We start from the raw sequence: 14,353 nt of genomic DNA on the forward strand, positions 1-14,353 counted from the left end.
TTATTTTGTGTCAAAAGCATTGTACAACGAATACATTTCAAATAATGGAAATTAAAAAAAAGAAGAAATCACAAGCAACTAAATAGTTTTGGACCAAAAGCGGGCAACAGCAACCGCATTGTCTGTAGCTTTAAACAACTCCTCCTCCGTGCATGAGGCAGGGCATTGTGGGCAAGCATACATATGCAGAGTTGTTTGTTCAGCTCCACAGTCACACAAGGTGGATGATTCCTCCAGGTAGTGCCACCTTGCCAAGTTGTCTTTTGATCTGCCCACTCCACTTCTGAGTCTGTTCAGGGACTTCCAAGTTGCCCATTCTTGGTTTGCCCCTGGAGGAAGACCCTCTTGGGGGGTCATCCAGTTAGAATTGCCAGGTTTAGCTGTCCAGAGGGACACCCTTGCTATTGCTGGAGGAACATCAAGAGAAGTGGTGGTTCTCATGAAGCCCTTCCTTGATTTGAGTCTGGTGGGAGGAGGGTGATAGCTATGCAGTGGGTGGCTTTCACAATGTTCGACCTTTTTTGTACTTATATTTGCTGTTATCAATAGAGAAAGAATTTTAATATAATCTTTTAGTACTTTATGATTACAGAGATTTTTATATTTACTGTTGCATTGTGCCTCCAAACTGATTTAATGTCACTTTCAAATAAAAAATATGAGGCTAACATGCTACTCTACTTGGAAATATGTCCCAGCAATAGTGTGTATTATCAGGTAAGTGGCAAACAATAACATAAATGAATAACATTCTCTGCCCTTGCATGGAGATATGTATTTAAACTTCATTTCGTGTTCATTGCTTTTTCCTGTTAGCTCTGATCTCTTTACCCCTTTCCCAGATCTTACCCCCTTTCTTTGCTTTACAGTCCTATTTTTTATTATTCCAGGATACTATGCTAAATTGTTTGTTATAGGTTATTACTTGACTTTCATGTTCCCTTTTATGGCTTTCTTAATTTCTGTATCTAGGCACTTAACAAACATACCGTCTGAAATTTTTTTGAAAGCAAAATAATACAGTAACCCTTTTAACTTCTGTATTATACTCATTTTCTCTTTTATCTGCTTCCACTTATCCACATAGTACTAATTTTTAACTGGAACATTTGTACAATATTCCAGTTTTAAACATGAGGAATTAAGGCACAGGTTTAAGGGTTCTGAAAAAATCCATATTACATTGTTATATTGGAAGACCAGAGTCCACAGCTAATTATGTATTATTAGAAAATAAAAGCAACTACCTGACTGGGTCAACCTTTTACTCATTAAAAAATAATGTTAATTTCAATTTCAGTTAATTGGAATTTTTTATGCTGCCAAAATCTCTTAGACTTTAAGATAAAGCTGTCACAATTACGATATCAGTCAGAAACTATTTTATTTGTTATCTTTCTCCTTCAAGTAGGAGTTTTTTCTCATTCTCTGCCTGGTTCAAAATCTACGTCATCTGGACTTCTGGCATATCCAATACATACAAATCTTTGGACACAATTCTGTTTCCTAGGTTGATTTATGGTGCTTAGCAAAACCAAAATGATAAAATACAGATCCTGTGTTGTAGTATAGTATAAGCTTTAGCAGTGTACTCTTAGACTTTCTTCCTAGCAGTATGCAAGCTTGATAAGCAGAACTGTTTCTTTGTTCTTTTTACACAGCACAGATTTATCTTGATGTAAGCAAGGAAAATTAAAAGCAGGATACATAGTATTGAAATCAGATCTAAGACATGTCTTGGCTACTGTTAAGATGCTGTTGGTATGGCATTAAAATTTTCTGGCTGGGCAGCAAAATTATTTAATTGGCAACTATGGTCAGGGACAGTTATGATGAGTTTTTCTCACATGGGGCATCTGTATATAATTCCAACAGTTATCACCGGTGACCTGAGAGTTCAGTTTTTAATACATGTCTCTAATATATGTGCTTCATATTTTTTAACTGTAGTGCACATTTATATCGTTGACCTGGCCAAAGGAAGAGACATCTGTCTTAATTTTGTGTCAAGACATCATTCTTAATGAAGCGGGTCCATATTAGGAGAATGTACTGTGGTACCTCTACTGTAAAAAACATGCTTTCAGTGCCGTATCTTTGATATAACAAAGAGAAGAATTCAGAAAACTAATCATGATGTGATCCAGAAATGAGAGTCTGTGTCCTTGTTCCCTAGAAGTGTGTCAGAAATTAATGTCTTGCATGCACTGCTAACTGACTGTGTGGAAATTTTTTTAAGTTCACTTTTTTCTTTATTCTTCTGTCTTTTTTACCCATCTTCCCCCCATTGTAGCAAATTAGACGCCCGGATGAAAGCAAAGGAGTTGCTAGTAGAGTTGGATCCCTCAAAGTAAATATGTTTCTAACTTTTATTTTGCAAGTTTTCTTCTATAGCCTACACTTTTCTTTGGGAGGGAGTGGGGAGGGGAGGCAATGGGTGGGGCTTTTACATTTTTCACCATTTCATTGTTTTTAGTTCAGTGTTTTTATCACCGTTGGATCACACTTTGTTTGTTTCTGTGCTACACAAGTGCCACCATAATGCAGTTAGCTGAAAGCAAGTTGCCGAGTGATTGGCTCTGAATGTTTCCACTTATTCTGAATAGATTTATACCTTAAGGTGCCTATAATTATTAATATTTCTCTGACAGATGGTAGTGTAGTGTGAATTTATCTTTTTGCTACATAGACAAGAAATCTGAAGCATGGTCTACTCAAACATAGTTAATTGTTCTAAAGATGGCTTATTTTCATTTCTTAAAATAGGATTAAGGGTACAAATATTTGGCTTTAAGTGGCGTTTGAAAGAATTTACATAAAAACATTATTTTCTCGTTTCAAACAAATTATTTATTTTTTTTTGTAGTCCTCTCAGATTTCACTTTATTCTTTAAAATATTGCATAGGTAAATAATCAACTGAATTTATTATGTTTACATTTCCAAAAGAACTTAGAGAGGGACAAGAAAACAAAAGATTTGTGAGATTTTTCTAAATAAATGCACTGTTAGAAATCAATAGCAGCCCCCTTTATAGCTTTCTTTATTAACTCAAAGAACTGTACACGTGTCTAATGTTTTAGCCTAGGCATGGGCAAACTTTGGCCCTCCAGATGTTTTGAACTTCAACTCCCACAATTTATAACAGCCTAGGGCTGTTAGGAATTGTGACGAAGTCCAAAACACCAGGAAGGCCAAAGTTTGCCCATGTCAGTTTTATCCAAACCAGTCAGCTGTCTAGGCCAGGGACCATTTCCTGTAGTCTGTCATGTTTGAATGAGACTTTAATCTATCCCTTCAAATACAGTCTACTATACCAAAACAGTAAAATATGTGGCATCACGTAACTTACACAGTAAATATGTAGCAGTAATTGTGGCCTCTCACTTCTAATCTTTGCTGTATTTTTTTTCACTTCAGTTCCCTTTTGCACCACATAGATCTTGATTCCTTTTGTTTTCTGCCTTTTCCTTGCCAATCCCGCCTTCTCAGTTTTTAAAAAAATAATTATTTTATTTGTGTGTATGTGTGTGCGTGTGTCACTTTTATTCCAGGACAAGCCATCCTCTTTTTTCTCTTATTATTGATATATGTAGCTGCTTTGTGTGAAAGTGAGCATAAACAAGGGGAACATGGAAAGTGTCATTGTGCACCTATTTCCCATATACGATTCCAAACAATTGGTTTCATAATAGAAAAAAGTTTTCTTTTATGTTTATGCCAATGATACTGAAACCCCCCTACTGAATTCCTCACTGTCTTTCTGTGAGGCTTAGTTATTCTGCCTGTAATTGTATTACAGTTGAGTGATACATTGTGACAGTACAAGTTTCAATCCATTATAAAGGAAAAATAAATATGAAATATGTCCTGGGTAGGGGATGCCGCTGAATTTGCTATCAATCTGTATTGCTAAAAGGAGTTCCTCTTCACCATAAGATGTATGCAACTTTTTGAAATGCATAGTTTAATAAATATAGTCCTTTTGAACTCAGTGACTTATAAGTGAATGGACGATATTGAACAGAAGGAAAGTTTAGGATCTTTCTCCTTCTGCATCTGTCTGAGCGCTCTCAGCAACCTCAGGGTTCTTTCTGAGCAAATGGTTGAAGAGCAGATATGGGGGAAGGGATTAGCCAAAAACAGAGTATTCACAAACATTTCTGCTCAATTTTGATGATTCTATCCTCCTCCAGCAATCTCCTTGTGGACCATTCCCCTATGAGTCTTTTCAGGGGCAGAGTTGCAGCAGGGAGGATGGAATGGTTAACTTTCCTTTTGTTAGCTTCCACTCCGTTATCTTAAGATCCAAGCCAAGTTACACTTTACAGCAGGCATGAGCAAACTTCAGCATTCTGGGTGTTTGGACGTCAACTCCCACAATTCCTGGCCTCAGGCCCCTTCCTTTTTCCCCTCAGCCTCTTAAGCTTAAGTGGCTGAGGGGGGAAAGGAAGGGACTTGAGGCCAGAAATTGTGGGAGTTGACGTCCAAAACACCCAGAGGGCTGAAGTTTGCCCATGCCTGCTTTACAGCATGAATTAAATATTGGGGGGGGGATTACAATTTGGGTAAAAGATAGGTTTTTTTCTTGTTGGAGTTTGTGGATTATATATTTGTATTGTAAAAATGTTAGATATACTGTATTAAGAAGGCAGTGAAAAATGTCTTACACTATAATCTTACCCTTTTTTATCTTAAAACAATTGAAACAAAGAACATGAAAGAGACCAGGTTGCTTTTTCAATTCATTTTCTGATGTTTATATGTAGCTCCATCGAAAGCTGGAGGAGCTCAGAGATCACCTAGAAGGAAATGTGAAAGGATGCTCTCTCCGAGTAAATGTACGATTTCACTCGGTGATTTGTTTTTTTAAAATATTCTGTTGGCTGGTAACACACAATACAATTGGTTTATCCTGTCATTGTCATCCTTTTTCTCCTCTTTCTTTCCTTTCCCCTCCTCTTCTTTTTCTAGTTGAAGTTTCATGCCAACAATCATTGGGGGAATTAATAAGTTTAATGTAAACATGGTAGTATGTATAATGTTTTACCAAAATTTGAACAATTTGTAGACTTACCACCAGCCCAAAACATTCCTTTCTGAATAAAACCCATCACCTGCAATCACTTCCTAATTACAAAACAAATCTCCTTCTGTAATACAGTAGCTTTAGTGGAAAACACAGATAATATTAAATATCTTTGATCTAGATTTCACCTTGTACACATTATGTTTTGAGACTCGTTTTTTTTTTATTCTTTGAGTTGCAGTATATAACGAATAGATAAATGTATCGTTCAGATATGTTTCTTTTCCCTTCTTTGTACATCTGTTTGCTTAAAAGCAGGAAAGCATTTTTCAGAATGTTGTTATGCACATTCGAACACAGGCAAAAGGATTCAGTCAGGCTTTCCTCCACTGTTGTTTGCATCAAGTCCACTTCAATTTTTTTATATAGAGCGTATGAGTGAATGACTTCCAAGGGCCCAATCATCAGTTATCCCGCTCAGGACTTGCAAACTCAAGGATGTGGCTTCCTTCATTAAACCAGTTCACTTGTAGTGCACTCCCCTTCTTTTTCCTGCTCTCATTTCCACCAGTCATTTCATATTTTCCAATGAGTCATGTCTTCTTGTGATATGTCCAATGTGAAATAGACTTGTTTTTCAGTCAGATAGGCAATAAGCTATTAAAGAATAGAAGCATACAAATACATGCAATATGTGGTTTTCCCCTAATTCAGAGCATAGGAATCACAAAGGACAGGGTAAATTCCAATTGGGACTACAGTGGAGGCAAAAGTCTCTTCACCGCACACAGTGGTCCTGTTCTTTCACCCCAGCAATCATTTTTTCTTGTTAAAGAAAAGCCTACTGTGCAGTGGCAAACTACACATCAAACATATAATCTAGTTGGGATCCTAATTAACATGACATTTGCAATGTGAAAAATACACCATGTTCTGAAAAGGGGATAAAAATGTGTTGTAGACAAGCTGTATCTTAGATTATACATCTCCCCTATCACTTTACAGTGAGAGTCACATACCTTTTATCAGTTAATGGATCACTGTACCACAAATTTGATACAAAATCCAACTGATAATGTTATTGAAAGGAAACGCTACTAAATTCAGATATTTTCACATACAGTTTTTTCATTCTCTTATCTCATGATTTGTGGGCAGTGCCAGGTTTACTATTGTGTTTAGGTGTGCTGAAGCACAGGACCCCATTGGCCAGGAGGGGCAGTCTTCCTGCCAAAAAAAATTACAATTGATTTTGCTGGTGTGGTGCAATTCTAAATTTGAAGGCATTTTGTTTCGGAGCGAATCCAGACTTAATGATAGAGTTGATAGTCTATGGAAGTGTGCCACAAAGCAGGCAGTGTAGGCCTACTGGGCTTACATATTTCAGGGCTCTTCAAAACAAAGGATACCCAGCCCAGCCGGAGGGAGACTTGCGAGGGGGGGGGATCTAAGACTTCAGCAATGAGGGCCAGATCCCTTTCCCATCCCACCCTTACCCGAGCTCCTCCTCTTTCTCCTCTTCTTTGAGAATTGACATCCCTCCACCCCCTCTTCGCCTCCTGTCCGGGACGTGGGACATTGTCAAAATAAAAGAGACTGTCCCTTAAAACCCAGGACACCTGGCAAGCCTGAAGTAAGGGGCCTCATAACTTAACTAGCACAGGGCCTCATTTGTCCTAAATCGGAACTGTTTGTGTGGATAAAATTAGAGTGCAAACATACCACTCTGGGTATCTTTTTCTATCAGCTGTAGTCCAATGGAAGTGAAAGGAATAATTTCCTTTTCCCACTGCATGCCTTCAATGTATGTGAAGTCATCTATATTTTTTGTAAAAACAGAATAAAGAAATGGTATCAGTTGCAGGACGGGCAGTATCCAAACAGCCTCTGTTTTTTTGAATCAACTCATTTTATGAAGTAAATGTGAGGCTATTACACATTTCCATGTTTCAGTGTCCATTCACAAACAGAAAATACATATATCGAGCCTGATTTTGGGCAGTTGTTCCAACCCTGAATCTTCCCAGAATTGTTTGGCAGAGTTGTAAAAGTTGTAATTTTTACATAAACTATTCATACATTGATGTGATAGTTCTCGGTTGAGGTACTCAAATTGTTTTCTTTCATGCTACAAAATTTAAAACCATACAATTGTATAGCAGTAGTAGAGGAACCGTTATGGTGTTATGGTGTTCAGATTCAGAGCTCCTCACCTCTTGTCAACGTAGATACTGCTGTATTCAAACATCTACAGGGCCACACGTTCCCTGCCCCTGTTTTATTAAGTGAAGGAAGTTGCAAGAGATTTACAGATTTTACAAATAACCATGTGGTGATAGGGACCTACTTAAGATGCCACTTAGAAAGTGAACACAAAATATTTTGCTTGTGACTTGAGCTATGGTATGAAAGGAAAAGTAATATGTATGCTATCAGTCCCAAAAATCATTTAGTATTTACTAAATTATTATAGATGAGATTTGAAATTAATTTACCTGTTTGTTAACCTTGTTGTTGAAATTTAATACAGGAGGACAGTTTAATTGAGCTTTAAGAGTCTGGTCTGATAATTATTATGATAAATAAAAAACTAAAGCTGCTTCATAATTATGTGCCTTTCTGTTAATTCAAAATTGAAATCCACTGTCAGAATGACCTGAGTCCATAAACATCAAGAATGAATTTCCATTATCTCCTTTTTCAGTATATTCTTTCCAGTAATATTTATGAAAACTGAAAAATAAATTAAAAGTCCAAGAAGTTAATCTGATACTTGCAGCATTTCAATACTACATTAAATAGGCATCCTTCTTGAATGTGAGATTTTTTTATCATATTACATATCCAATTCTTATTCCTAGTTTTGTGTAAAGTACAAGGTGCATCTTCCTAAACAGTACATTACATTTTTAGTAACAGGATGATTAAATACATTTCATACTAAAGTCTAAGATGTAAGCAGTTTAAGCTGATTGCTATTTTATATCTCAACATTCAATCAAATAAGTTAAATATTTATATAATAGATTTGCACATAATGAATCCATGGCATTATTTCAGTGATTACTTAGTATGTGTAACATTTATATATTCGAGAATATATTTTTAACATGTATGTTGCCAAAGATATCTTAATCCATTTGTTAGACCCAATGGAGGTTAACCCACTGAATTGATGAGAACTTGTAAAATCAGTGTTTCTGTAAGATTATTGATTCAATGACTCATTTGGTTGACACACATAGATCTGCTTTGGTTCCATTTATCTCTCAACTTACTACAATGATGGATTCCGGCACTAGGTCTGCCAATCTAAATAGCATTGATCTGTTACGTTTTGTATATCCATTTTCTTTTGTATTGAAATTAAGAGGCTATCTACAAGTGCCAGAAATAGTGATGCTGACCCAAAGTGGAGTACTCTGGATCAGCACTTCCAAAGTCCATACAGCCAGCTGCTGAGCCAGTTCAGGGTCCAGTGGTGTCTGCAGTATGTGGCAACGAGTCAGCCCAGTAGCTGGATGGCATCAACATGGCCCAGCAGCATCAGAACCGGTTTGATGATGCTGGACTCCCCCCTGTCATTCTGGTCACCACTGCACACAAAACAGATGGTTGTGATTGCTCGGCACTTGAACGGATTGTAGGAGGAGTGACAAAGCACTGAGAGGAGAGGGGGGAAAGAGAAATTGCTCCCTTCCTCAATTGTTTTGTTGCTCTGGTTAGTTTACAGTTTTGTGTCTTGTGGTCACTAAAAGGAGAGGGAAAGTGCCATCCACTGTCTCTGGGCTGCCTGAACCCAGGAGAGCAGTGTGAATTGCTGCAGCAATTTCCAAATAGGAAGCACCCCAACTGTTTACAACAGGCATGGGCAGACTAAGGCCTAGAGGCTGGATGCGGCCCCCTGGGTGCTTACCTCAAGCCCTCTTCATTTTCCCTGTCCTCTTGCAGAAGGACACAGATGCCCACTGTGTCCTTATGCCAAAAAGATGGGGGAGGAAGGCACATAGCAGCTGAGAACCCTCTGGAGTGCTCTCAGCCACTGTGTGCCATGCCCTCCCCCAGCATAAGGACGGTGTGGGTTGCCCCATTCTTATGCCAGGAGGACGGCTCAAGGAAATTGGCTCTGTGGTTGTACTTCCATATATTGTTCTTTCCCAGCCCTGAATTGCACCATATACATTGTATTTTCCTTGATATCTTTGGCCACCAAGTCTTAAACTGCTTATATGAAGCCAGTCTCTCAATGTGAAAATGATAATTCTGTATGGTCTACTCTTTATCCTGAGAATTGCTTGGCTACATACCTTTTATCTTTCTACACAAAGAACACACCTGAAACTTCTCCATTTTCTAAGAACATAGTATTTAATATTATCTACAGTACTGTATCATGGTTTATAATTAAGTATATTTTCTGCTATGACTGTTAACTTAAGCATTTTGGGTTGTTACCCATCTGCTGTTTAGCCAATTAAATGATTAAAGCATTACGTTTAAATAAATATGACAGAAACTATGAAATGTGTATAAAATGATATTGGATTTATGAAACAAAAGCAAGTTATTAAACAAGCTTTCATTTTTATAACTTATTAAGACACACAGAAAAAGTAATGCTTATTCTTTTATCAAGTAGTTATAATTTATTTATTTTGAAATACCGTTCTTATAGTTATTTCTAGCTTGTTTTTTAGGGCAAGTGTTCAGAAGTTGAATAACAGCAAAAATAGTGATGTATAATTAAAAAAGAAAATCAGATAGCATTGTATATGTAGTGCAATCCATAAAATCAATAAAAAGTGTTGCAATGTAAAAATTGTCTACAGGGCAGTCAAATAGATGAGTTGGAAATAATTTTACAAGTGTACAGTCACCACTGAAAATGCCCTTTTCTAAGTGTCTCTCAACATAGTAACAAGACTGAAAGTAGGGCATTTGAGGACAGTCTTAGCATCTGGGAAGAGTTCTGTGACTGTATGTGGTTCAAAACTATTAAAGACTTAGTACCAGCAGTCCAAACCACCCTCAGAAACTGATAATCAAAGAAACTAATGCAGTATTGGGATAATATGATCAAACATACATAGAGCTTACACTTCTATACTATTTTAAAGGCAGCTATAGTATGCCTACATGGCCCAAATTGCTAGTAATTTTCCAGTAATACTTGATTGACGAAATCTTGTAAAAAGTATGATGAACTACATGAATCTTATTATGTTCTAACAAGCATTTATTATGTTCTTAAGGAAGTATGCATAAAACATACATCAGGGATCAAAGTATTTCCAGCTTTTGGGGATAAAGCTATCAATGAATGAAGTCAGCATATTGAACAATATAGATGTTTTAAGTCAGTGAGCTGAAGCACAGGTGAGACAACCCCAATGAATAGGACAGACAGACTGAGATCCTGTATTGAGAGATGTATCATAATATTCTAACCAGGCTGAATTGTGGTGATGTATCACTTCCTACAGGATTCACTTTCCTTTTGTGGGAGTCACCCCATCTACAGCTGTTTAGTGGCCAAAAGAAAGCAAAGAGTATCTGAAAGGCTATATTCTTACAGTCAAACTCAGAAGGATGGTGTTATCCTCTGGAACCTCGAGAGGATCCCAGGACATCTAGATACTTGTCCAACCCCCCTCCTCCACTCTTCACCAGCAACTAAATGGTCACACAGGAGGCCCACACAAGAGTAGGGTGAGTCCTACACAGGACAATCATTGCAAGAGGGAGATGATGAATTTCTCTCTATACAATAACCATAAGATATGCAAGCATAAACTGAATGGCATCTACAGTATTTTTTTCCTAATGCATCTCAGCTTTACATCCTTGGGGTCTTCTATGAGTAGAGTAAGATTTTTTTTGAAACTTACATTGAATAGTTTATGAACAACTTAGACAAGTGACCATAAGCATACTTGTCGAGCGGTGGATTTCACTGAATTGAATAGAATTTACCTTTGCATAACATGCTTATGATCATACTATAGAATTTAATTTAATTAATTGTAAACTTACCATTATTTTCCCATACTGAGATTACTAATATTCAAGATGAGAACGTGAAGGATCTCCTACAATTTTTAGTAATATCATGGATTTCTGAGCAGATCAAAATAATAAGTCACTCCAAAAGAATGCTTTTTTATTAATACAAACTGGAAGCTCAATATTATTTAACACTTCTGTATTTTTGCGGAGCCCAAGCTTATCTATGGAATTCAACATTGAGTTTTAAATATCCGTATTCTGCCTTCTAAAAAGTTCATATTCATGGTGTTTATTTTGAAAACTTAAAATTCAATCATCGTTCAGAAATATTTGTTCATCTGTCGCTGAACTCCTTTAATGCTTGTTTTTAAACTTCTATCTTACATGGCCTAATATAGAAAATATTTGCATATGAAATAATCTGGTTTAGGGATGAAATGAATCCTCCACTCTATCTCAGTGCTGGAACCACCTAAATAGAAAACCTTCTGAGACCCTTACTGTTCCACCATTTCTTTTTTAACAGTGTTTTCTTTTCCCCGCTGCACAACCAGGCTCGGCTCCCTTCGTGCTCATCCACCTATAGTGTTTCTGAGGTATACTTTGCACGTGTTCTGTCAAAGTCAAAATACTCACTCATCACCCTTTTATTTATTTATTTATTTATTTTGGTCTTGCACCATGCAGAAAGTGAGGAAAAATAAGTTTGTGGAATTGACTCTGCATGCTCACCATTGAATAATGTACAGCATGGTTTAGTAGCACCATAGCAGTTTGAAACCACCTAGTGTAATACCAACCAACCATTTATTCCTTAGCACCATGACTTTATTCAGCATTGCCTTTAACAATTTATTTGTAATCAAATTGTGTCATGAATACACAGAAACATAAAGTGCAGTACAGCTTTAAAACTCTATGTTACCCAGAAGGTCTGGTGATAGGAGAACCATTCAGAAATTGATAATGTACAAAGATTAATAATTGTATTTTTCATGTATGAATTGCTTTGAGGATATATATCTTCAAAGCTAAATCCCTTGTTCACTGTAATGTAGCCTTGCTCGGTCAGATTTCCCAGATAAACCTTTTAGGAACATGACTGAAGATTTATTATCTATCTGTTCCTTTAAGAAATGATTGAAAAAGGCCTTAGGTATAATATTTGTTCTGTGCAAAATTGGACTAAGAAATTGGTCATGCATGCTTGCTATTGAAGCACCATCTGAACATAATAGCTATGGTATACATGCTCTACCACCACCCACCCTGTATGTGCAGAGGCGTTTTGTATGCAGCTTTGTGAACAAAAGAAACTATCCATTGTGTTCAGGTCTCCTATTCTATCCATGCTAGATGTGCTGCTGCTAACATATTGTAATGCACCTAGCCACATCCTAATAAATGTCACAGTTATTCACCAATTTATTTAGTACCTATAACCACGTTTACTTATTTTCTAAAAATGGGCTTCACAGAAAAGGTCTACTGGATAACTGTACTAGAAAATAAAATGGCCAAATTTGTTGCAGTGCAACCAACAGTGTCAGCAGGCCTAGCTGTTGTCTATTGTGGTGACAGGTAGACTTATTCAAATATGCCTTATTCAGATATCTATGAAGTTATATGGGAAGGGATTGATCAGGTTAGTGTTAGCAATAGATGTAAATATATCAGTGGGAGAAAATAGGCTGCAGTTTGAGATGTGAGCAAAATCTGGACTTGTAGTTCAAATACTACTAACTCTAATGTTTGTGGCAATGGCTATGTTTTTCCCCCATTTCAAAAGAGATGTGTAAATAGTGATTTTGATCCCTGAAGCTAAAGCAGCATTTGGTGCCTGGCAAATGATGCTATACTTCCATCATTCCTTAACATGCTTACAAACAGAGGAGCAATGTTGCCCCAGCACTGGTGCACCAATGATGCTATGGCATCGTATTGAATGTCCATAACAAACTGCTGCAGTGCTGTGCATGAGGAAAGTAGCAGCATGTCTATCCTGTTCTAGAACTGAAATGTGCAGCCAGGTCCCAGCACTGATATGGGAGGTCCCATCGATCTTTCTTCCAAACACTAAAACATGCCTGATATGCGTGATATCCAAAATTTCATAGAGGAAGACAATTTACTAATGATTTTCTGAACACTGATAACATATTGTGGATTCTTTATCTGAAAAATGCATGCAATGTTCACAGTATTCAATACATTGTAGTATTCAGAGAATCTTTTTATGCCATTGTTTATAAATTATAATAATCCAAAAGGCAGTTTGAGAACTTACTCAGATAAGATTTTAACTCCCCCTTCCCCATCATACACACAGCATCAAGCTTTCTTTATTTTTCTTTAAGAAGCCAGAGATTTGTTGTCAACTATTGTCATCCCAGCCAGTTCAAAATTAAAAGCCATAGTTGATGAGCTAATTTCATTTCTTGTGGGGAAGACTGTTTCATTATGAGGACTAATAGGGCCATCCAGTGTTTCCTGTATCCTCATGTTTCCAAGAAAGTTCTTTCATTCTTAAGGTTCTTTCATGCTTGTGGCTTTTCATTCAAATGCTAGGAGCCCTCAGTAGCGCATTGGGTTAAACCCTTGTCCTGGCAGGACTGATGACTTGAAGGTTGGGTTGCTGACCTGAAGGTTGCCGGTTCAAATCCAACCCGAAGAGAACGCGGATGAGCTCCCTCTATCAGCTCCAGCTCCATGCGAGGACATGAGAGAAGCCTCCCACAAGGATGGTAAAAACATCAAAAAAGATCCGGGTGTCCCCAGGGTAACATCTTTTCAGACAGCAAATTCTCTCACACAAGAAGCGACTTACAGTTTCTCAAGTCGCTCCTGCCACACAAAAAAATTCAAATGCTTTCTTTTTTTCCCCTTTTTGGTGTATCTTTACCAGTCAAAACAAAAAAATACTATCAAGGAATGAAACTCAATGTGTGTGTATTCATGCATGTGTGAACACACAGATATATACATAATTTCAAAGAGATGAACAAAGTACAGCCTACTGGTTTTTAGAATTTAAGAAAAAATACTGATTTTTTTTTCTCGTGTCCTGTGAAAGGGTAATTTTGTCACATGCCAGGGCCAACTATTTCAGGGTGAGAAGGGACCTTTTCCCAAATTTCTGGGGTTAAAATAGATGACAAGTTTTAAAATCACACACATGCATACAACCCGGGGGTCTAGAAAATGAAGGGGGGAGGTAGCAAAATATGTTTATTTTTTTATTTTTTTAAAAAAATATATTCAGAAATCTAAAAGTTACAAACAATTTGGGATGTGGGGGCCAATTGTGGCAGTGCTCTGT

The 14,353-nt window shown here is 37.1% G+C and overlaps 1 protein-coding gene across 32 annotated transcripts in view; it reads left to right on the forward strand.

Annotated features, from left to right (window-relative positions):
* gphn (gephyrin) overlaps nt 1-14,353 on the forward strand; it is a 334,022-nt gene that overhangs the window by 232,594 nt on the left and 87,075 nt on the right. For 11 of the 32 annotated variants that reach the window (XM_062968004.1, XM_062968007.1, XM_062968014.1 and 8 more), the window contains 3 exons: nt 2,294-2,350; nt 4,769-4,840; nt 11,589-11,630. The exons of 7 other annotated variants lie outside the window; for them this stretch is intronic. In XM_062968004.1, the coding sequence (XP_062824074.1) occupies nt 2,294-2,350; nt 4,769-4,840; nt 11,589-11,630 (171 nt within the window). The remainder of the gene's footprint in view (nt 1-2,293; nt 2,351-4,768; nt 4,841-11,588; nt 11,631-14,353) is intronic. 14 more of the 32 variants (XM_062968016.1, XM_062968022.1, XM_062968025.1 and 11 more) reach the window with 3 other exon arrangements.

Source organism: Anolis carolinensis, chromosome 1 (assembly GCF_035594765.1).
Source record: "Anolis carolinensis isolate JA03-04 chromosome 1, rAnoCar3.1.pri, whole genome shotgun sequence".
Taxonomy (NCBI): Eukaryota; Metazoa; Chordata; class Lepidosauria; order Squamata; family Dactyloidae; genus Anolis; species Anolis carolinensis.